This window comes from Falco naumanni, chromosome 13 (genome assembly GCF_017639655.2).
Source record: "Falco naumanni isolate bFalNau1 chromosome 13, bFalNau1.pat, whole genome shotgun sequence".
In the NCBI taxonomy this organism is placed as follows: Eukaryota; Metazoa; Chordata; class Aves; order Falconiformes; family Falconidae; genus Falco; species Falco naumanni.
In genome coordinates this window covers 15,261,258-15,283,286 of record NC_054066.1, presented here as the reverse complement: position 1 = coordinate 15,283,286, position 22,029 = coordinate 15,261,258, and the positions used below count along the sequence as shown (strand labels likewise).

Genomic DNA, 22,029 nt, shown 5'->3' with positions numbered 1-22,029 from the left:
GTTCAGAACAGGCTTCCCGTACAAGGCTGCTCCCCTACCTTCTGAACCTTTCCCGTAGAGGATCAGAAGAACCCCAGGAGTGGTGTGGTGCCAAATTAATCTCTTATTATTTTGCCTTGCAGTCTTCAGAACTGGTGCTAGGACTGTGCATCAGCCTTATCACCTATATATGTACGTAAGCATTGCTGCAAGCATCAGAGGGCTTGAGAGGTTAATCTGGCCGGTGGGAAGGGCACAGAAAGGATCAGAATAATGGATCCTTCCAGAAATTTGGAAGGACTTCAGTAGTGTCAGGTAATTCTTCATCACTTCAGACAACAAAGGAATGACTGAATTCCAGATGGTCTAGGCAGCCAAGAATCACAGTTCAGCCATAAGGTTTTAAGAGGAAGGTCTGGAGGAGTCTTTTTTTTTTTTTTTTTTTTTTTAAGTTCTAAACTTGAAATAGCGATTACCTGACTCAGCCATTGTCTTACGGGTGCTAGTAGGTGTTACAGCTAGCAGCCTTGCCAAATTGCAGTCAAGTAGCTAAGTAACTTATGAAAGCATCCGTGCACCACTGCCGGGTGTATAAAGACTGAAGAATGCATACAGCTGTGCTGTCCGTGCATGCTCTCCGTAGAGGATGGTAAAGACTTGCATGGGGTTCTGTGGTGGTACACGGCTGTTCTTTTTCTGGTAGCTGGGTGCTGACCCGGAGCAAAGCAGTGTTAAATGGCTTTTGTCTAAACAAAGTGCTACAGGCAGCTGCAGTTCATTGACTAATGAGAAACAAAGAGAAGGGCAGCACAAATGAGTGTTGCTCTGTGAAAGCTACTCTAAAAGTCACAGCAGCGTTTAACAGAGCTATTGTGAACAGAGTTTTTACTCTTTCTGGGAGAGAGAAACCTTCCTGGACCTTCTCTAAAACTCTTAAAAAATTGAACCTACTTCAGCTATTTCATAGCGTTTGCTATTAAATTTCAAATGTGCATTTGGCACACACTATACCACTGGTAGCGCGTACAGGCTTCACTGTGTAAAAGCCTGGGTTTCGTGTTAGGGCTTTATGAAATTCACGATGATGTTGAGGATGTGGCAAAAAGAAGTGACTGTCAGCTCTGTCAGATAAAGTGCTTAGCCTGAAGCTACTTTTGCTTCCTTAGCCTTAACACGTAGGGAATAGAGAGAACTCAAAGTGAGGGTTTCTTTACACAGCCCTGCCTTACCCCTGTGAGCCAGGGTGCAGCTGTTTATCTGAGTATGTAGGTGGTGCCAAAGCAGCAGCAACCTCATTGGTGCCTCAGATATTTTGCAATGTCCTGGTCTCATTTTTTTTTTTTTGCAAGTGTAGAGGCGGTGTGAAGAGGTAGGCTTTTTTCCCCCTGTAGTCATTATGAGCTGATGTGTGCCAAGGTAGGTAAGATAAATTGTTGAACAAAGTGCACCTGCAATTGAATGCTGCCAATTTTCACCGAAGAGCAGGCTGGGGAGAACACACTTGCAGAAACCTTGATCTCTGGGGATTCTGAAGGCTGGAAAAAGCACAAATCCCAACATTTTCATCATGAAGAGCTCTAGAAATGTCTTCTATCTTCTTTTCTTTCATGCTGGTAAGTGCCTTCCAAAAACTTCTGCTGTGGCATGGTGTACTTGCGGTTGACTTCTATGATGTGAGAGCAGAGGGCAACTAGAACCATTTCAGAACCATTCTCATATGGCCAGGAAAAGAAATAGAAGAATAGGAAAAAAATACAAAAGGAGTAGAAAAACCTGTATTGAACACCATGTGCGTCCTGACTCATTGGTGTCAAACGTTGTATTTCCTCAGCACCCGAATCAGTTTCTTTTGGTTCGATGGTGTCTATTTCTCACAAGTGTGAACAGTTCTACAATACTTACTTTGTAAAAATAGAAGTAATTGCCTTATTCTTTTTATCATGCTCTGTGTGACATGTTGGCTTTCATTAATTCCTGAATTCTAATGACGAATGCTTTTAATTTCGGTGGAGATGTAGATGCTGTTTCTGAAGCACTCTGCAGTTCTTCAAAAGGAAATGGATCTTAGTTTGTTTTTGGGTTGTTTTTTTTAACCGTTGTTTCTGTTGAAAGCTCTTGATAGTGTATTAATAGCTGTATTAATGGCCATTTGATGTTACACAATGTAATAGTGTTACTTTCGGCAAAGGAGTTAATTGGAAGTTTGCCAGTGATAGTTACGTGTGTCTTTAGGACCTTGAGTGTTATGTCAAATAAATGCAAGTTGCCAGCTCCTGCCACTTCATGCTTTATGTATGTCTACAGATACACAGGAGGGCCAACATTTTGAATAAGCGTGGATTTGGAAACTGACCTGCTGTTTTAAGATACACTTAGTTGGCAACAGAAAGAGAGGCTCACTGCAGATCTGGTTTGTGCTCAAGCCGGCTTCAAATGGGTTAACTTGCAAGGAAGGCAGTTGCCCAGGATCTGGCTTTCCTGGAACAACCAAGCGATCAGCAGTTTGGAAGGGGGCAAATTAATTACCTCTTAGATGAGTGAGGATAAAAGCAACAGATTCATGCTGTTTCACTCTTTTGGCTGTATGGAGCCAGATGAGCTTTGTTTCATGTTTCAGGTGTATGTGGCTAATGATTTCTTCATACAATTCATGCATTATCTCCTGTGTGTTTATATCGTAACACAAAAATGCTGAGGCTGAAGAATGGCACATACATACTGAAATGCTGAGTCTTAATTTCTATATGCTTGTGTTTAGGAGAAATAAAAGCCTTTATCAATGAAAACCTAGCTGCTTCTTCCTGGCCCAAGAAAGTAATGGTGAAGAACTAACCCAGGTAGATAAGGTAGACGTTAAGTTTCTGTGAGGTGCCTTCTTACGACCCTGTTGTGCCTTTCCTCTAACCATCTTGGTTCGCAGAATTCCTGCATCTCAGAGATGGGCGGTTGTTTCTCCCTCTGCTAGCACTTGCTCCCATGAAAACTTCCTCTGAGCTTTCCAAGTCTGACTTTGTGTTTGTTCACAGCAGTGGCGTTGGCTCTGAGCTGCCCTGGAACCGCAAGCCAAACCCTCTGCTTCAGTATCGGCTGCAAAACAAGCTTTATGGCATCAACAACCTTGTTTAGTCTACAGCCGCTGAGTCAAAAATTGTGTGTGGCTACTGCTGAGCACTGGTGGAGGGATTTTAGCTTGTGAAGTTGGATATGGTATCAACTGCGTGACAGTGGTGGGGAAGGAGAGGGCCCGTTAGAGTTTTTAGATCACCATAAGAAATGATTTAACGGCAGACTCCAACTTAAAAATTGACATTGTAGAAAAGCTATGGAGTGTAAGTATGCTTACAAAAATGATCTGTGCTTGTTTATGAGCATAAACCATACTTGCATATGTATTTTATGTACAGCTGCACCATGTCCTTACAGAAGCAACAAAGTGTGTGTAGCTTTGGCACTTAAGAAGGGTGGTGTTTGGGCCTGTGGAAAGACACCCTCCTCCACTGATTGATGGCATCTCCACTACTAAACCTGAGTCTTTTCATTCATGGAGTTGCCCTCTCCTTTTAGTCACTGTGGAAACAGCCTCTTACGAAAGAGTGTTTTGAAGGGACGAGTTTATTTTCCTATTTTTTGTACCAAGCCTAGTGGCAAGGCTTTTGAGCACCTAAGATTGCTTTTTTTTTTATTCAGACCAGAAAGGGCTGGGGCAGGACTCCAGGTACTAACTGGCAATGCTTGAGACAGAGTTGTCTTTGGACAGTGGCTTTGGTTTTGTAGTGTGTCATTTTAAATAATAATTTTAAATGCTTTGGACTTGAGAAAAGAATGATGTATTCTGCAAGGTTTTAAGAGCAGTCTGTACACCTGACCTATTCCACGGTACCCGTGTTTCTTATGTCAGAAACCAATGCCATCGCGTTTCGGTATCTGAGCTGAGCCTGTCCGGTTTCCAGTCCAGACGACTTCAGTATTCATGTTAATCTAAATGAAAGTGGGAGCAGTCTCTAAGGATTCAGTGTTGAAAGAGCCCTGATTTCTTTCTGGTTTGGGAGGAGGAATGGAATGAAAGATTGGCTCTTTGGGAACCTTTAAATGGTAAGCTCTGTTACAAAGGCACTGATGTGTTTTAGAATACTTTCTCTTGGTGTTTGCAGCACTCAGCCTGGAACGTATCCGGTGGTGCACCGTCTCTGAGCAAGAACTTTCCAAGTGTAATGACATGAGTAAGGCCTTTGGTGGGGCTGGCATCCTTCCCCGTCTGGAGTGCACAGCAGGGGCGTCAGCTGCCAACTGCACCCAGATGATCAAGGTGAGTGAGCAGTGTCGTCGATTTAATTGCCCCATGTGCCAAATAATAATCCAGTGGTGATGTCCACAGCTCTGCCATCAGTATCTGATGATCCAGGCAGCTGACCATGTGCTTCCCTGCATGCATGTCTCTGAAAAACAAAAGCATATGTATTTTATTTTTTTTAAAGATATAAAATTATACATGTGAACCTGAATGTCAGAATGGCCCTGTGTTGTCCGTTCAGCTAGTCACATATGGCCAGTTATTAGGAACACAGCAAAGGTCTTAAATATTTCCTCCCAAATGCTAATCTTTGAGTTGGGAACTGTCAGATTTATTTAGCAGATATTTAAGAAGGGATGGAGCTATAAGATGCAGACAGTAGTTAAAGCTGTGCTGCTGAGCCTATAAGTAGATTGTATTTCAATAAACTCTGGATCAAACTCCCATTTCGGTGTCCCACCATGGAAATTGCTGTATATACAGATGAGATGAGTGTAAAGCCAAATTAAATCTCCCAATACCAGAGTACAAGAGAGACACAAAGCAGCAAGTAGTGAGCAAAGGGCACGCAAACCCAGCTGTAGCAATTCAGCTGTCCTGAGCGTGCTGAGCTTCCAAAAGAAGCACGGCTCTGGGGAGGGTTTTACAGGCTGTAAACATGTGGCTTTGCAAAATGCTGTGTGGAAAATAATTCCCTCCTTAGGAGGCAACAAGTCGATACTGGAGGGAATGCGGAGGTAGGTGGTCACGGTCATCTTCAGTGGCAGAGTGTGGGTGAAAGGGAAGACTTCTGCTGCGTTAATAAAAATATTCTGTGCGTATCCTATGTAGATGTGCTCAAAAATCAGGGTTTTGTGTGGGAGATGCAGCTTGTCAGGGACAAGAGGTTCAGAGCCAAGACACAGGGCCCGGCAGAGCAGTTTGCAGGGAGACGAGGCAGGGGCTTGTGTGGCCAGAAAAAAGGAACAAATTTCAGAAATTCGTATCTTGTAATTTTTTTTTGTCAACAGCAGCAGAAGGGTTGTTCTACTACTAAACCCACCTCATTGCCTCTTGATAAATACTGTCCTTGAGCAAGGGAATCAAGACTGTACTGAGGAGTGTTAGGAGCAGGTATTGAAACAAAGGTGGATCTTGCCTCAGGATTAGACAGAAAATACTTTCTAATGCCAGCTTTTCCTACAACTGCTTGGCTGACTGCTGCGTTCCACAGAGGGGCCTGCAGAGCAGGTTATTAAAAGGGCTGATGAGTGTCCGCTTCTGAAATGCAGCGCGCGCAGAACTGCGTGTGTACGCCCCTGCGGGCAGCAGGCACTTGGTCAGCTGCACTCGGGAACCTGCAGGTGGATAGCGTAAGTAGCTTTCTGATACAAATGAGTCTTGGTTGCAAGGCTCGGGATGAGGCTCTGTCCTTGAGACCTCTCTTTTCCTTGTGCTAATAATCTACTCGGTGCTAGGCTGGGCTCCTCTGCCTGGGACTGCGTGGAATGCCTGACTGCATCCGCACCGAACTCTGCTCTCTGAGGCCGAAAAGGGAGCGGGGCGCAGTGGCCGAGGGGGCAGAGATAACGCCACGTAACTTGGACTTAGTCCTGCGAACGTGTTAGCACACGGATAAAGCAAAATAACTTTTTCTTTGAAGGTGTTTAAAAATTGAGAAATGTATAAATATTAAGCTGGGGAACCTGACAATATTTAACGTGGCCAGAGCTATCAGACGGTGTGTAAACACTTCTTTAGGTAATTCTCAAACGTGGTGACACACAGGAATTAAGTCCCTCTGAAAATAATTAACATGGTATTACCATCACAGATATACTTACAAAAAAATCATATGTGGAATAATGCCATGCTTTTGCTAAATGTACTGGAAATGCTCGCAACAAAAAAAACCCCCAATACCCACACTGTTGTATGCATTTAAAGGAGGGGTCTGCAGCCTGTAAACTACTTCAATTGAAGTACAACGGTAGGCATTTTTGTGTCTTGTTCTGTTATTATTCATGAGAAGCGACTCTCAAGGCATTTATTTTTTCAGCTAATTAATGGATATCGACTTTTTTTTCCATTGAGCCAACTAAGTGAAGTGCTTCGAATGATGTGGCAACTTCAAATCTGATTTAGGTGTCAACATCAATGTATTACCTGTGCTCGCACGTGGTCCCTTAAAAAATGTTCAGATTTTTCACGTGGCTCAGCCTGTGGGAAATTACTGTGGTATACCAGGCAGCATAGTCCTAGCCCTGCCCCAGCCATGCTCAGCAAACTGCCAAGGGATCGGTAAACTGAATCACCCCCTCCAGTGCCAAACCAGCGGTTAAGAAACTGATAAGAATCTTGGAATCAGCTTAGAAATATAAAATGTCAAGCTGCTGATTATTTTCTCAGCAGTATCTTGTCTCTGAGCGAGATGCCCTTTCCTGGCTTGCGCTAGGCTCAGTACACAGTGAGAGCCAGGTTCGGCTGATCCGAGGCGCTGTGTAGCGGTTCTCTAGTCCCTGCTGCTGTGGGAAGCCCTATCCTGTGCTACCCAGAGCAACAGGATTCCAGCCAGCTTGCTGTTAGTCAGCTGAAAAGATCTGGTGGTGTGTTGGACACCTTCCCAGAAGTGGATGCCCCATATTTGTATTCCCCTGCTTTGGACAGTCTTTTTAGGTGCTTTCCTCCTTCTTTGAGATGCACTGCCACCTGCTCCCCCTCGCCCCAAACGTTTGGCTGTTTGTCTGCTGAGGTACAAGCCAGTTATGCCTCAAGGTTGCTTTTGAGTACGCTTTGGCATTCAGATTCTGCAGCCCCAGAAGACATAACGTCAAACCATCTGTCTGTGACCTCAAAAATATATTTTATTTAAATCTTCAAGATTTGGGGCACTAGCTATAGCAATTTGAAATTCCAAATTGATGCACTTTAAGACTCATCACAGAGCTGCAGGATCCATGGACCACGAAGACTAGTGAGGCCATCGTGGTCCAGGGCTGGATTCTGCATTGTTTCTGAAGGAAGGTGGTTTTGAAGTTCTGGAATTCCTCTTGGTAATTGTTCTTCAGAAATGTGGGTGGCCTTAAAAACTTTTTTAAGAAAAGATGACTCACAAATACAGATTAAGGGGCCTCTTCTCCTAAATTCATGGGTACTCTGCCTTTGGCTGTTGAGAAATAGTGATAATTAAGCTTCGGCGTGTATTCTGCCCTTCTGCCTGCACAGGATGGTTTGGCAGATGCGGTGACACTGGATGGCCGTTTGATTTACCAGGCTGGAAAGGAGCATGGTCTGAAACCTGTGGTTGGGGAAGTATATGATCAAGGTATATTCTGACTAAATAACTTTTAGATTACTTAATACAAGCTTTCTCTTGTCCATTTTTACCGTGTCCATTTTATTTTGGGGTGGTCCTCTTGAAAACTCTTAACAGTAAGTAATGGTCAGGTTCCCTCTTGGATGTTCCTGCCTGTAACAGAATGTGGGGGGAACAGGAGATGCAAGTCTAAGGCAGAGTCTGTCCTGAAAAACTTGGGCCAAAATAGCTGTTCCTGTGATGTGTGTGTTGAGTTGTTTTTTTGTTTGGTGTTTTTTTGTTTTGTTTTTTACTCTCTCGTTGCTTATTGCCTTCTCTATTCCATACTTTGCAGATATATTAACAAATTGCAAAGCATAAATAGTTGTTAGGTTTATCTCTGAATCCCATCAATTAGAATAATTAGTTGTCCTTTTAATAGTGCTTATGATTACCTGCTGGAAGAAAGGAGGTGATAGATTCCGCTCCTTACCTGGGTGTCCCTAAGCTTTGAGTTTATTTCAAGACAGAGGCAATAAATCCGGTGGTGACTTGTCATCCGAAGGGCTCAGTATCAAGTTGTGTAGGTCAGAGCTGGAAGATGTTCCCCCTAACTTTCAGAGACCCAAAGAAGGAACAGCTGTGGAAGCAGTCTGCAGGCAGGGGTGTCCCACCACGCTGTTGTGAGATGGAGCTGGATTTGGTTTGCAACTGGGTCTTAGTGTGATCTGGCCAAGGCGTCCTCAGAGGTACCTGCTGGGCTCAGTCCACAGGGACTTGGACCATCTGTAGCAGCCCACTCCACCACCGTTAACCACATCACGACCCTGGTGAGGGAACTGTACTTCAGCTTCTCAAAACCAAGTGCGCCTCATGAGCCAGAGACTGCCTATCTCCATTAGTCAGGTTATGAGCTTAAATCAGAGAAAAGTGAGTGAAATTTAGTCATTTCTGATCTCAAGTAAGTCAGATTGAATGACCTTATGGTCACACTTCAGACTCTAAACTCTTGACTGAGTTATATCAAATGGTAAACCAAAGAGAATGAAATCATCTGTGATGCTCCAGTGACATCAACTTGCTGCACTGTGTCCAAATTAACATCAAATTAGTAGACAACTGGAGAATATTTTTTTTACTATTATATCAGTTTAAATTCAATCCAAATATATTTGAAATGTTAGAAGAAATTTTTTTTCTTGGGAAGAACTCCTGGGATGTCTTTTGATCCCACCTCCCTTTCAAAGCACAATTACCTTCAAAGTTGGAGCAGGTTGCCTGTGGCCTTTGAATAAGGCTTCTCCCACTGAAAAGGTAATGGAGAACATTCACAGTCAGCAGGTTCTCACTGACGATGCGAACAGCGTGACTTCTCTGTGGGTAGGGAGCCACAAGAGGCTGCAGATCAGTGTATCTCCCTGCAATGCTGCTGCGAGGCTACTTTGCTGCTTCTCTCTCTTCCTACGCTGCAGAGATTGGAACTTCCTATTATGCCGTGGCAGTGGTGAGGAAGAATTCCAACATCACCATCAACAGCTTGAAGGGAGTCAGTTCATGTCACACAGGCATCAACAGAACTGCAGGCTGGGATGTGCCAGTGGGTTATCTAATTGACAGTGGACGACTGGCGGCGATGGGATGTGACCTTCCAAAAGGTGAGAGATCTGTTCTGCCGCAATGCAGACCATACGGTCTTGGGACCTCGTGTGTGGCAGAAATGTGTGGTCCTGGCTGCTGTCTTGTTCCTTGGCTTTGATGCTCTTTGTAAGATGGAATGGATCTAACTTAGTTCTGATGAAGCCTGCAGAGTTGGGGTTTTTAAAGACTTGAAAACCATCTTTTAAGAACAAAATGACTTATCCCTTCTAAATGGTTTTAGAGATGTACTGTGTAGATGTGTTAAAATGAGATTGTAGAATCTTGTTTGTTAGTTGCTAAAAATTTCTCATTCTAATTTCACATTTAGCTGTAAGCGACTATTTCAATGCAAGCTGTATTCCTGGAGCAAATGGCATGAAGTATCCCAAATCCCTCTGTCAGCTCTGCAAAGGGGATTTGGCTGGGCAGAACAAATGTGAACAAAATTCCCAAGAACGATACTATGGCTACAGTGGGGCTTTCAGGTAAAAATCATCTTTGTTGGTTTTTATTTATTGCTGTGCTCTATCCATAGCCATCATGCCCAGGCCTGGAAACTGAACCGACAGGAAACTGAAGCCAGAGAGCTTCCAGCTGATGCTGTTAGAAAATTTGCTATTGTTTTAGGATGACCGTGCTTCTAAACACAGTATTTCAGGCATTAATACCGAAGTATTAAAACCAAATGGGTATTTAGCACTTACACTGGGTAGGGAAATCCCATTGCTGTTTGCTTTGTGCGGCAGCTGTTGACACAAGTCTGGGTATTTGTTTTAGCAGGCTGTATCTTTCCCAGTAAAACCTGATGACCCTTGGAGTCTGAGAGCTGAATTGCCACCCTGCTCAGTCATTTCAGTCATCCCACCTCCATTGCACTGAATTAGTGAGTTCCTCTGCCCTCTGTTTTTGCACGCCAATCTTTTCCTTATTTTCCTTCCTCCTGCCTGTGTGCTGCGTGGCAGCACCCAGTCCCTGAGTAACAGCACTAACCAAGCAAGGGCAGAATTCGCTTGTGCGAGACAGACGCCTCCTCTCTCTGTATTCCCCAAAGGATTATGTGACTGCCTTAGACTGAGAACTCTCCTGGAAAAAGGTCGTGGTGTTTGTCCAGGCAGCATTGAACGTGTTGTCGATGTTCACCGAATGACAGTGATAGTTTAATTCATGCTCCAACAGCCACTCGTCTCTGCCTTGAGCAAAACTCTCAGCACAAGGAAATAGGTCAGCGTCCCTGGCTGAGGGGACGTAGCATGAAGCCCCCTGGCTGTCAGCCAGCAGTGCCCAGTGCAGGGAGCTGTGCTTTGTAATGCATCTTTGTGGTTGGATTCACGTTTATTAGGTGTTTGGCTGAAGGAGCAGGACAAGTCGCTTTCGTGAAGCACAGCACAGTGCCTGAAAATACAGACGGTGAGTAATCCAGAAGTTTGTTGAGTAGTCAGAGCTGCAAGGTCTGAAGTACGGTGTCTGGAATGACAGTGTGATGTTAAGTGATTTAGTGTGAATCGAGGAATCTGCAAAAAATGTTCCAATAGTGAGAACAGATGTACCCACAGATGTATGTACCAGGAGATAGAGCAGCCCATGTGGTGATTTTTTTTTTTTTTTTTTTAATGCTCGATAGTTTCAGAAAAGGTTAGGAGTGGAATTTTAAGGAGCTTGAACAGCGCTAAACTATTAATTTTATACAGACCTGGGCTGTTACATTGCTGCTGCCTACCCAGGGATTTCAGTAGAGACTAGCAGCAAGTCAACAAGATGTGACCTGCCCTATCTGGCACTTTGTGAAATCTACCTTGAGCATAACATTAATATCATGGGCCTGTCTGACCATCATTTACAGGGAAAAAAACCCCAAAATGTTGCATGTCATCCTAGACTTAGGGGTGCTCTTGATACTGCTGCAGACCCCAGTACAGTTCAGTGCAGTGTCACAAGTCTTAAGCTGTTTGTCTTATCAGAGATACCAGACTAAAGGACCATGTAGATGCATGGGATATATTGGGCAGTCAAGAACAACAGTTCAGAGATGCTCAGGAGATGTGTGTTCTGCTCTGCATGTGATGCTTAGAGCACACATGGACACAGAAGCCCCAGCCCCACCTGACCTCTGTTCCATAAGCATGTTCTGTCTGATTTCAGGAAGAAGTCTTTCTTCATGGGCTCAGTGGCTTCGCTCCCAGGACTTTGAGCTTCTGTGCCGCAACGGCAACACAGCTGACGTGATGCAGTGGAGAACCTGCCACCTGGCCCGAATCCCCGCTCGTGCCGTGGTTGTGCGGCCTGATACAGACGGAATGGTTGTCTTCCACCTCCTGAACCAGGGACAAGTAGGGCACCATTTTTTCAGTGTTGCATTTTAGAGGGGGCTCTCCCACCCATCTGGCTGAATTGTGAAGACAGGATATCTGGGCATCTTCAGCTCTGTGGGGTTTGAAGGGGTATGGGATGTCACACATCCCAGGCAGCAGGAGGTGTGACAGGTGATTTTTTTTCCTTTGTTTAACATTACAGCAAAGATTTAATGAGGTAGGCACCAAGTTTCAGATGTTTGACTCTGCAGCCTACCGTGCCCAGAACCTTCTGTTCAGAGACTCCACCACAGAGCTCGTTGCAATCACAGCTCAGAATTACCGGGCATGGCTAGGTGATGAGTATCTTCATGCCATGCAAGCTCTGAGCTGCAACCCCAACAGTAAGTTGCCTTTAGATTCCTATTCATAACCAAGAACAAAGATAGCTGATAACAGAGGCCACCTTTATTCCATTTTGTTTTGTTCTAACTCTTGAAGGGTTATGGCAAGGTGCCAGTCTAATCTTTGAGCATGGAGAAAGGTCACTTTTTGACTTAGAAATCACTTTTTGACCTAGAAATGGTATCACATTGCAGAATACTTTCCTGTGCAAATTGGCTCTGTGTTAAGAGATCATCGTGGTTTAACCCCAGCCGACAACTAAGTACCATGCAGCTGCTTGCCCACACACCCACCCCACCCTGCCATCCCCGGGAAAAAGGTAAAACCCCTGGGCTGAGATAAGAACAGTTTAATAATTGAAATAAAATAAAATATCATCATAATAGCAATGAAAAGGGAGACAACAGAGAGAGAGAGAGAAATAAAACCCAAGACAGACAAATAATGCACAGTACAATTGCTCACCTGCTGACTGATGCCCAGCCAGTATCTCAGCAGCAATCAGCCCCTCCTGGCCAGCTCTCCCCAGTTTATATACTGAGCATAACGTTCTATGGTATGGAATATCCCTCTGGCTAGTTCAGGTCAGCTGTCCTGGCTCTGCTCCCTCCCGGCTTCTTGTGCACCTTCCTTGTTGGCAGAGCATGGGAAACTGAAAAGTCCTTGACTTTGAGTAAGCCCTACTTAGCAACAGCTAAACCATCAGTTATCAACTCTAATCCCACACTAAACCCAAACCCACAGCACTGTACCAGCTACTAGGAAGAAAATAAACTCTGTCCCAGCTGAAACCAGGACAAAGATGCAGGCATTTTCTACTCTTTCTGGTATGTGAGAAACATTAATCTGCTAAGCTGCTACTGCTACCTGGTGCTCCATTTCTTACCTGCTAACAAGAGGAAATAGTGATGTCTTACTGTGTAAATCCTCAGGGAGTCTATGAAGAATGGATGAATGTGTTCCTAGCAGAGAATTTCCTCCAGAAGCTGAAGAAACCCTCAGTTGCTCTTTATTGAAGTGTTATGGTCTTTTGTGCTATCAGAAGACTGTAAAAATTACTTGATGTGCATTCTGGCCAAGTCAGAAACACAGCCTGTAAGAATTCCTACCTTAAGAATTGATAATCTTTGCAACTGGGCTCCCAGACACGCTCTGTGCTGTTGCAGAGCCCCTCACCTCCTGGACTTGTCTCATCTGGGTATTTCTCAGTGCCTGCCAGGGATGAGGAAACGTGTTCAGGGTGGTTTTTTGCTGCACTCAACTAACACCTTATGCCTGCGCTTAATGGTCAGCCATCATGGGAGGATCTCCTTTGCTGTGGATAGTTTGGAGTGTGGACATACCACTAATCTGGAGAGCTCTGTGGTTCCTAATCAGGTATAAATCTGAGATGGAGAGATGGATAGAAACACAGAAGTAAACATTTCTAATAACGTGTGGCACATACATGACAGTGGGCAACGTGTGTCCCTCACTGTCTGTTACAAAGAAAGTAAGCTGTAGTATTTGCTTTCCAATTTTCTGCAGCATTGCCAGAAAGCCTGAACTGGTGTGTTGTATCCACTGAGGAGATTTGGAAATGTGGTGAAATGGCCACTGCCTTTAGGGAAAAGAATTTGAAACCAGCAATTCAGTGTGTTTCAGCCAAGACAAAGGAGCAGTGCATGGAGCTGATCCAGGTAGGCTGCTACAATCCTTGTGTAATTAAGCAAATTAGCACAAGCTGCTCTCTGCGGAGTAGGCAGGATCAGGGATACGGACACTTACGTGACCGGTAGGAATACTGGATTTCAAGGAGGTGGTCTATAGCTCATATGGTATGGATGGGCCTGAGCCCTGATGACCTTCAGTTGTGATGAGGGCATTGTTGCCCATCTAGCTCAAGCCTGTATATGTGAAATCTTCTGTCCCCATTTCACTGATGATGCTTTATGCAGGTTTTGGGGGTTGTCTTTAGCAGTACATTGTTCTTGTGCTGTCAGGCTTGCCATTTGATGTGCAACAAGTGTGATGCTAGAGGTGTCATCATTGTAGCAGTGAAGGTATTTGTTGGTTTTTTCCCCTAAACCCCCTAATTTTTATTTTTCAGAAAAAGGAAAGTGATGCTGTAGTTCTGGGTGGAGCTGATATTTATACAGCTGGGAAGACATATGGCCTTGTACCAGCTGCTGGAGAAGGTTACTCTGGTAAGGTCAGGAAACATAAATACGGACCTTATTTTTCCATGTTATTTGAGAAAAGCTCTAAAAGCACAGCGTCTGTTCCCTAGCCCTGCTGGGAAAGCTGTTTTCAAAGGAAATGTGAATTATTATCCTCACATCATGGATACAGGAGGGAGTAAGTATGGGACAGGCTCCTACAGTGAGTTTGTGGCAACTTCTATCTGTTCTGCTGCAGGACCAGGTTGAGTCTCTGGTAGTTCTGAGTCTTGTACCTCTTTATTTGTCTTGTCAATTCTGGAAAAAAAATATTATTATGGAAAAAATAAGTATTCACAAAATAAAAGTATTTTTAACAGAAGTAAAAATACAGAAGTTACACAGTAGATTCTAGTTAGAAACAAATTATTCCTGTCATTGTGGCTGCTTCGGAGTCACGGATGAAAAGAAGAATTGTCCACTGTGCTAAGGCAGAATTTCAATATGCTGCAAAACTAATGGAAATTTTAATACAAGTTTGAGGTTTTCACATAAAAATAACTTCTTAAAGAAGTTTTGCTAAGTAACTAATGATCCAAATGTTGTTTTTCAGAGGGATGTATTTATAAGAGCTGGTGTTAACAAGAACACTTTCATGTTTGTCTCTAGATTATTCAGTTCAAGTGCATAGTGGTACCGATATACAGGCTATAAGTGAATGCAACATTGTGAAGTAGTAGAAGTGAAGAGTAACTTTGTGTACGTTCGCATTTCCTGACTAGCCGATTGTTGGTGCAACTGAAGTTGGCACCAGATAAGTGTAACAGATCTGTAGGTGATCATTAAGTAGTGGGAACGCTTAAGGGAAGCTGTAACATGGGTTGTTTTGTTTTGGTTTTTTTTTCCTGCAAGCTGATGACAACAGCAATGCATACTATGCTGTGGCATTAGTGAAGAGAAATCTGTCCAATGCATTCACCATCAATGACCTGAAAGGAAAGAAGTCCTGCCACACAGGACTGGGGAGAAATGCTGGATGGAATATCCCCATTGGTATTCTAATTAAGAGGGGCATTATTAAGACCAGAGCCTGCAGTGATATTCCTCAAGGTGAGACAGCAGTACTGCATATCAAAAATATGGTAACAGTCTAATGATGAACTTTCATTAGGAAAGTAATTTTGGTATTTCATAGCTCTATATTAAGCTTATCTGTTTGTGAAGGGGTGTTTTGTTTTTAATGTAATGAGTTGAAATTTTAAGTTTGCCACCAGAGTAGAACAATGGAGGGGTCATACTGAGGATGTTACATCTAACACAAAAGTATTCTTTTCCTTTATCATAAAATCATTAGCTAATTTAGGTTGGAAGCAACCTTCGGAGGTCACCAAGTCCAACCATTTGCCCAAAGCAGGTCCAGTTAAATCAGATTGTCCAGGGCCATGTCCAGGCAGGTTCTGAGTAACTCTTAGGATGGAGATCATACACGGTCTCTCTGGACTCCTGTCCCAGTGTTTGACCATCCTTGGTATAAAGAAATTTTTTTTCCTCTGTCTAATCAGAATTTTCCTTCTTGTACTTTCGTCTGTTGCTTCTCACCCTTTTGCTCTGCCATCTCTGAGAAGCATCTGATTCTGTCTTCTGGAAGAAACTGCTCTGTAAATGAAGACAGTGATACATTGTTAATTGTCTTATCTCCAGGCTGACCAAACCCAGCTCTCAGCGCGCTAAGTGCAGAGTCATGCTCCAGCCCTCTGAGCATCCTACTTTCCTTCCTCTGCACTTGCTCTAGAATGTCAATGTCTTTCTACTGCTGGGAGCTCAAAACTTGGCACAGATTTCAGAGGAGAATCATCACTTCCCCTGACTGCTTCTTCACTAACATGACCCAGTACGCCATTGGCCTTCATTGGCACAAAAGCACACTGTTGACTCTTGGTCAACTTGATGTCCATCAGGATGCCCAGGTCCTTTTTTTACAGAGCTGGTTTTCAGCCTGCCAGCCCCCAGCCTTTCATGGTCTTACTCCATCCTAAAAGCAGGATTCTGCATTTGCTGTTGTTGAACTTTGAGGTTCCTGTCAGCCTGTTTCTCCAGCCTGTCGAGATCCATCTCAATGGCAGTCTTGGCCTCCTGCAGTGTCTCAGACTGCCAAAGTAAATGATGTATCCCTGTCCTGAATTCTATCGCATTTATTTTCAAACTGTATTTCATAATGGAGCAGCGTAGCACAACGAGCAAAGGATCCATGACCACAGGACTCCAGATTTGAATTTTGTTTGTCTATTTCCTGTCTGCCAGAAAGCTATTTGGTTTATTACAGAGTAATAATCAGCTAATTAGTGCTTTGAAAATATTTGAAAAGTTGTAGTTTGTGAATTCCAGTGTAAGGCAGCTGTAACTCATGCTTCTAGTGTTCTACTGGAACCTGCATTGGTTATAACTTCATGACAGCGTTAACTACCTTTCTTGTACAGCGCTCAAGCTTTTCACTCTGTGTACTGGTTTGTCTATCTTTCCCCAGCTGTGAGTGAGTTTTTCTCTGCCAGCTGTGTGCCTTCAGCTAAGCAGGACCACTACCCATCAAAACTCTGTCAACTATGTATTGGAGATGACAGTGGAAACAATAAATGCAGTGCAAGTAGCCAAGAACGTTATTACAGCTACAGTGGAGCCTTCAGGTAATTAATACATATTATTGCTGTTTAGTCTGTCAGCTTGTCAGAATGCAAGGAGGAACAATTTTCCATCCCAGTCAGCAAAAACTGTTTATTGCTACAGTTAGATAGCATGTGCTATAAATTAAGTGGGACATGTCCCCAGATGCCTTCAGCAATACAGGTATGTCGTAAGGCATTACATCAGGTCATGTCAAAGCCTTTTGCCAGCGTCCTGGCCTGCAGCCATCCAGGTGACCAACAGCCAAATCTGTACGTCTGTTCACAGAGCAATAGGCGCCCACCTAGTGAGGACCAAGTTGGATTGTCATCAGTCTCCAGTCTTGCTTTAATCTAATGTGACAGACAGTCTGCCCCTCTGAATGGTCAGGCTTTAGCAAGGAAGCAGGCAAATAGTAGCCAGAATGTGGCTGCTGTAAGTCCATGGCAGGCAAGTGATGGGGAGCCAGGAGTGGATCTTCACTACCCTTACTCATCGGTGGCTGTATTTGAAGGTAGGTTTCTGAACAGCACAAATACCTACGGCCAATGTTCAGGTATCAGATCCTCTTCAAAACAAGATGTGTTAAAGGTACAGGGGGAAAATAGTATAAAAGAAGAAAGAAAAAAAGGAAGAGTGGGCATCTACATACAGGGCCATACTCAAAGACTGTGAAACTCTTAGGTGGAAGAAACACTTCCTTTTCCTGGCCATCTCTGGAGATAGCGGTGCATGTACAGCTGGCAGCAAGCAGGTTTCTTCCTTCAGGGAAAAAACTTCAACAGCAGCTGCCTGGTAAATACCGAAGTGCTGGACTTCAATAACTGATTTTTGCAAATCTATTTAGTTGTGTCCAGCTACTCTGTTGTGGTGCGTGCCTTGCAGGCAAACTCCAGATCCTCTGCTGTACTTCACAGATTAACAGGGCTAGCTACCAGGCACCAAATAAATTAGTAGTAAGTGCTGTTACAGGCTCTGAGCCTTGCTCACATTCTAAAGTTGTGCATTTTATAATGCCCATACAGCCCAAACTTCATTTTAATATAATAGATATGTTTTAATTCATTGAGTGGAAAGTTTTACGTATTTAAAAGGTTAGGATTTGGGTCAAAAATGCAGAGTCACAATCTTTTAGAAGGGAGGGATAGGTGTGGCTGTGATGCTCAGGTGATCCTCTCTGAAAGCAGAATGAGTTATAGAAGGTGACTGGCATGAGCTTAAAATTCAGCCTCAGATTTCCAGATTCCTTCTAGATATCTTCAGACTAATCTGACTAGAAGCCTGACAGGTCATTCAGTTTATGTATATGCCACTGCCTGGGGCAAATTGGACTCTGCAGAGTACTGAAGAATCCGTTGGGAACAGCCTTTTCTGATGGGGAATGCACTGAACAGCACCTACTGAGTTCTTCGTTCTCTGCCCGACAAGTGTCAGGCACATCTTAAGACCTCTGATTATAACTGCTCATGTTAAACCAGGTACAACTGAAATACATATATTTTTGGTAACTGTTAGCAGTAGTAATTTCCCCCTCACATTGTGCACTACATAAACCATGCTCAGTTACAGCTTTACATCTTTTTGCTTGGTGGATTTAACGATCTTGTTCTAGAAAATGGTTCTTGAAAGCACTTGTAGAATAAACAACAAGGTACCACCACTGAACTCTTATTACCCGCAGATCCTCTGTCAGCACACACTAGCCGAAACACGTGGAAAGTTGGATCTTTTTGCTGGCTCACCCAGCTCACTGATTTGAGGTTGATTTTACTCGTGTATTGGTGTCTGAAGCAAGTGCCATGCATGTCTTCCATTTGCTGACTTCGTATTTCAGGCCCAGCAATCATCTCCTAACAGTCTGTGATGCCTGTTGGGGTGTTGTCCAGCACACGATGCAATCTAACATGGGAAGTAGCAAATGCTGGTAACGGTGTGGTGTTCTGCAGCTTTACCCTGAAACTCTCTATAATGGGATACCACTTATAGAAGAGGAGGTTTTAGGCGCCCTTTGCATGTTGGGCTGCTGCTGCTTCAGAAGGTTAGAGGAAACGGAATGTAGTTCTGGAACAGTGCCCATAGAAACTGCCGTTAGATTAGCTGGGTATCTGCAGCGTACGGGCTGTAAAAGCACTGTTTGAGCACCAAGGTCATTCTGACTTGGAAAGGAAAGAGAAAAAAAAAAAAAGGGTATATGCGGAGTGTGCACACATGTGCGTATGCAGAATCTGATGAACTCTTGGGTTAGGCACCCAAATTATTTTATTCAAAAAAGTCTTAATGACATATACTTCGTGCATGTTGTAAAATGGAGTGTAAGTGACTTGACAGATGGGGAATACTGCACTGAATATCACCTAATATATCTTCTGTTTCTTTGCTCATCTAATATTGGCCTTTTCTGTTGTTTCTCACACTGTTTTTAATCAAAATTATTACTATATTCCTCTCTTTAAAAATTCAGAATATTTTTTAATACTTTGCAAAAATGTTGGCTTTCTCTCCTTTCAAGATGCTTAATTACTCTGTTTTTACTTACTTAGGGTCCAGTGCGTTTGTTTGCAGGAATGTATGTAAGAAAAAATTAATTATAAACCTCTCTGTTATAAGAAAAAAATGTGGTTCACATAAAAATTCAGTTCAAAGCATCTTTATCTCTCATTTCCTAAAGGTGCCTGGCACAGGACTCCGGGGATGTGGCCTTTGTGAAGCATTCAACAGTGTTTGAGAACACAGATGGTACTTGGTTTTATGTATCTCTTTATTATAATTCGGGGGGGTGGGGGTTGAAACTTTTTTGCTCTAAAGCATTCAGTAAGTGACAACAAACAGGTTTTTTTTTCAGGTAAAAACACTGATAGTTGGGCCCAAAACTTGAAGTCCAGTGATTTCCAGTTACTGTGTCCAAATGGTGCCCGTGCTGAAGTCACCCAGTTTGCTGAGTGTCACCTGGCTCAGGTGCCAGCTCAGGCCATTATGGTTCACCCAGATACCAGTGTTTTTGCTCTATATGGACTACTGGACAAAGCCCAGGTATTAAAAATCCATTTATTCTGGGGTGGGGTTACATACGGTCTAACACAGACCAAGGGTAAAGACAACAGGACCTTCCTGCCGTATTATGAGCCCTGCATCATGGGCTGGCAGCATGTGCGGTGTGCAGAGCCCTGTTGTTGGAGTGGGATGGAGAAGGTACAATACAACCCATGTAATTCTCCTAGTAAAACCACCCTGATGCACAAGGGGTTTCAACGTTTTGCCCAGCCACTGGTTTCAGTAGTAGTTTTCCTAGAGCTTAAGGTGTTTTTCCAAACTGCAAGACTTCAAAGTCTACAAGAAGCAGAGTACATGCTAATGCTTTTCCTTTTTTTAGGAATGCAACAGAACATTCCTGGGTCTATTTATGCTGCAGCCATGTGCATGGTAAACGATCTAGGCAGACCATGCCTGGCTGCCACAGCTAGGTTCCTGTCAGAACTGAAGTTAACTGGTTTAAAAGCCATACTGAGTTTCTCCGTGCTAGGCTTCAGTCATTCCTGTAACCCCTGTGTAGCCAAACCCTATATTACACAACAGTAGTTAGTCAGAAGAATGTTTTAAAAACACAGCTCTTTCCAGTTGATAACTGAAGAAACCAAAACCACAAATGCCATTTTTATAATTGCCAATTGCAGAATTCCGTACCTAGCAGGGTCTAAAAGCAAATGTATAAGAAAGAGTCTGCAATTGTGTATGGACTTTTGATGTACAAAGCAGTTCCTATAGTCTTTAATGTTGTACAAGAGGAATGTGGCACAATCTTGCAAAATACTGAAAATTTTGCATTTTTTTCAGGTCTACTTTGGAAAGAGCAGCAATGGGAGTGGATTCAAAATGTTTGATTCTTCAGCTTTTCAAGGAAAAGACTTAATCTTTAAGGATTCTGCTGTTGAGATCATGCCAGTAAAAGAGAGGAGGACATATGCAGAATGGCTGGGGAGTGAATATATTGCGTCCCTTGAAGGGATGCAAACACCAGAGTGCTCTGGGGCAGGTAATAAGATAAGCCAATACCTACTCGTGACTGCTGTCATTCCCCTTCTTATTTTATGTCAGACACAAGGCTTGGACTAGCACGGTCCAAATGGCAACTTCCAGGCCACCTCTGCCCTAACACCTTTTCTTCAGATCAGCTGCTATTTGGATAACATGCTGTGCTCATATTTGAATACCTCTTCCTGCCTTTTTGCAAGGCAAGTGCTAACAGCACCTACTTGTCAGGGGAGTGGAGTGGGTCTGGAAGCTGCCCCTGCCCATGTGGATGGGGTGGAATTCGGGGCAGAAGCCAGCAATACAGTGTCAGCATAGTTTGCAAGATAAGTCCAAAACTGGAGCTTCTCTGCCATCACTGCTGATGTTGAAGCACCCTGGGCTGGAGGATTCCCAGGTGCTGTTAGATGGATACTGGGTTTCTGACTTGCAGAATTTCTGTGTCTTGGAAGGCAGTATCAAAAATCTTGTCTAGTGAGAATCCTCTTTGGCCTCCTGGCTGGTTACGTTCAGACTCCTACATCCCTGCTTATCCCATCCAACTCTAGCTGGGGGAACTGGTTTCTTCTGAGCTTTGCTGCCAGAAGAGGTAAGTGCACAGAGGATGGACGGGCTGTGGACAGAGGGAGACAATCTGCAGTCCAGAATATGACTTTTGCCATGGGCAAGGTCCTCTGCCTTCCAGCAGAAGAAAATGGGGAATCTCCAAAGTGACTGGATGATAAAGAAGGCTGGAGACACTTGGAGGGAACTACCTGTTGGCAGAGAAAAGAACAAAGGCAAATGTGCACATCCACTGAGCTTGTTGACTTTCCACAGCCAGTACTGTCACTGCTTGAGAGATGTCATCTGCCCCGTGGTCTTTCATTTGATACAATCTCCATCAAGAAACTTGTGGCTGCCCTCCTCCCACATGGGGTTATACGAGTACCCGTGCATCAAGCTTGCGTTTGCTGCTAGTGAAACACAGCAGCTCACTTCTGATTAATCGTTTCTGTATCTACTGGCTTGTAGCATTCAGTTTTTATTTTTATCCATAGCTGCAATAACAGCAAATGTTGCCGTGCTGCTGGCAGGCAGTGTCCTCCTGACCGCAGCTACCGCGTCATGATCCCGGGATGAAAGGACCAGCCGGCGTTACAAAGAAGTGCTGAAACCTGGTAGCAATAATGTCAATAAGTGAAAATAACAAATAAACAGGAGAAGTAAAATGACAGTTTGTGCAGACCTTGGCCTGACAGCTAAAATACCTTTCTCCCTGTTGTTGGGAGATGGACGCTTGCCCCCGGTTACCCGGTGGGGCGAGGCAGCTTCGGTGCAGGTTTGCGCGCT

At 43.8% G+C, this 22,029-nt stretch overlaps 1 protein-coding gene across 5 annotated transcripts; it reads left to right on the top strand.

Annotated features, from left to right (window-relative positions):
• The first annotated feature begins 1,333 nt into the window (after positions 1–1,333).
• Positions 1,334–21,913, top strand: MELTF (melanotransferrin). Of its 5 annotated transcripts, none has more exons than XM_040613756.1 (16): positions 1,335–1,592; positions 4,107–4,285; positions 7,475–7,574; positions 9,017–9,199; positions 9,511–9,667; positions 10,522–10,589; positions 11,322–11,509; positions 11,694–11,874; positions 13,403–13,554; positions 13,965–14,061; positions 14,926–15,123; positions 16,538–16,694; positions 19,340–19,407; positions 19,514–19,701; positions 20,503–20,701; positions 21,738–21,913. In XM_040613756.1, exons 1-16 carry the CDS (start codon positions 1,547–1,549, stop codon positions 21,806–21,808), a joined length of 2,232 nt encoding a protein of 743 aa, XP_040469690.1. In that variant the 5' UTR covers positions 1,335–1,546; the 3' UTR covers positions 21,809–21,913. The 5 variants fall into 5 exon arrangements, with proteins under 5 accessions (XP_040469693.1, XP_040469690.1, XP_040469692.1 ...); XM_040613758.1 differs by having other exon boundaries at positions 21,246–21,913; XM_040613755.1 differs by having other exon boundaries at positions 20,503–21,913.
• Positions 21,914–22,029: the final 116 nt, after the last annotated feature.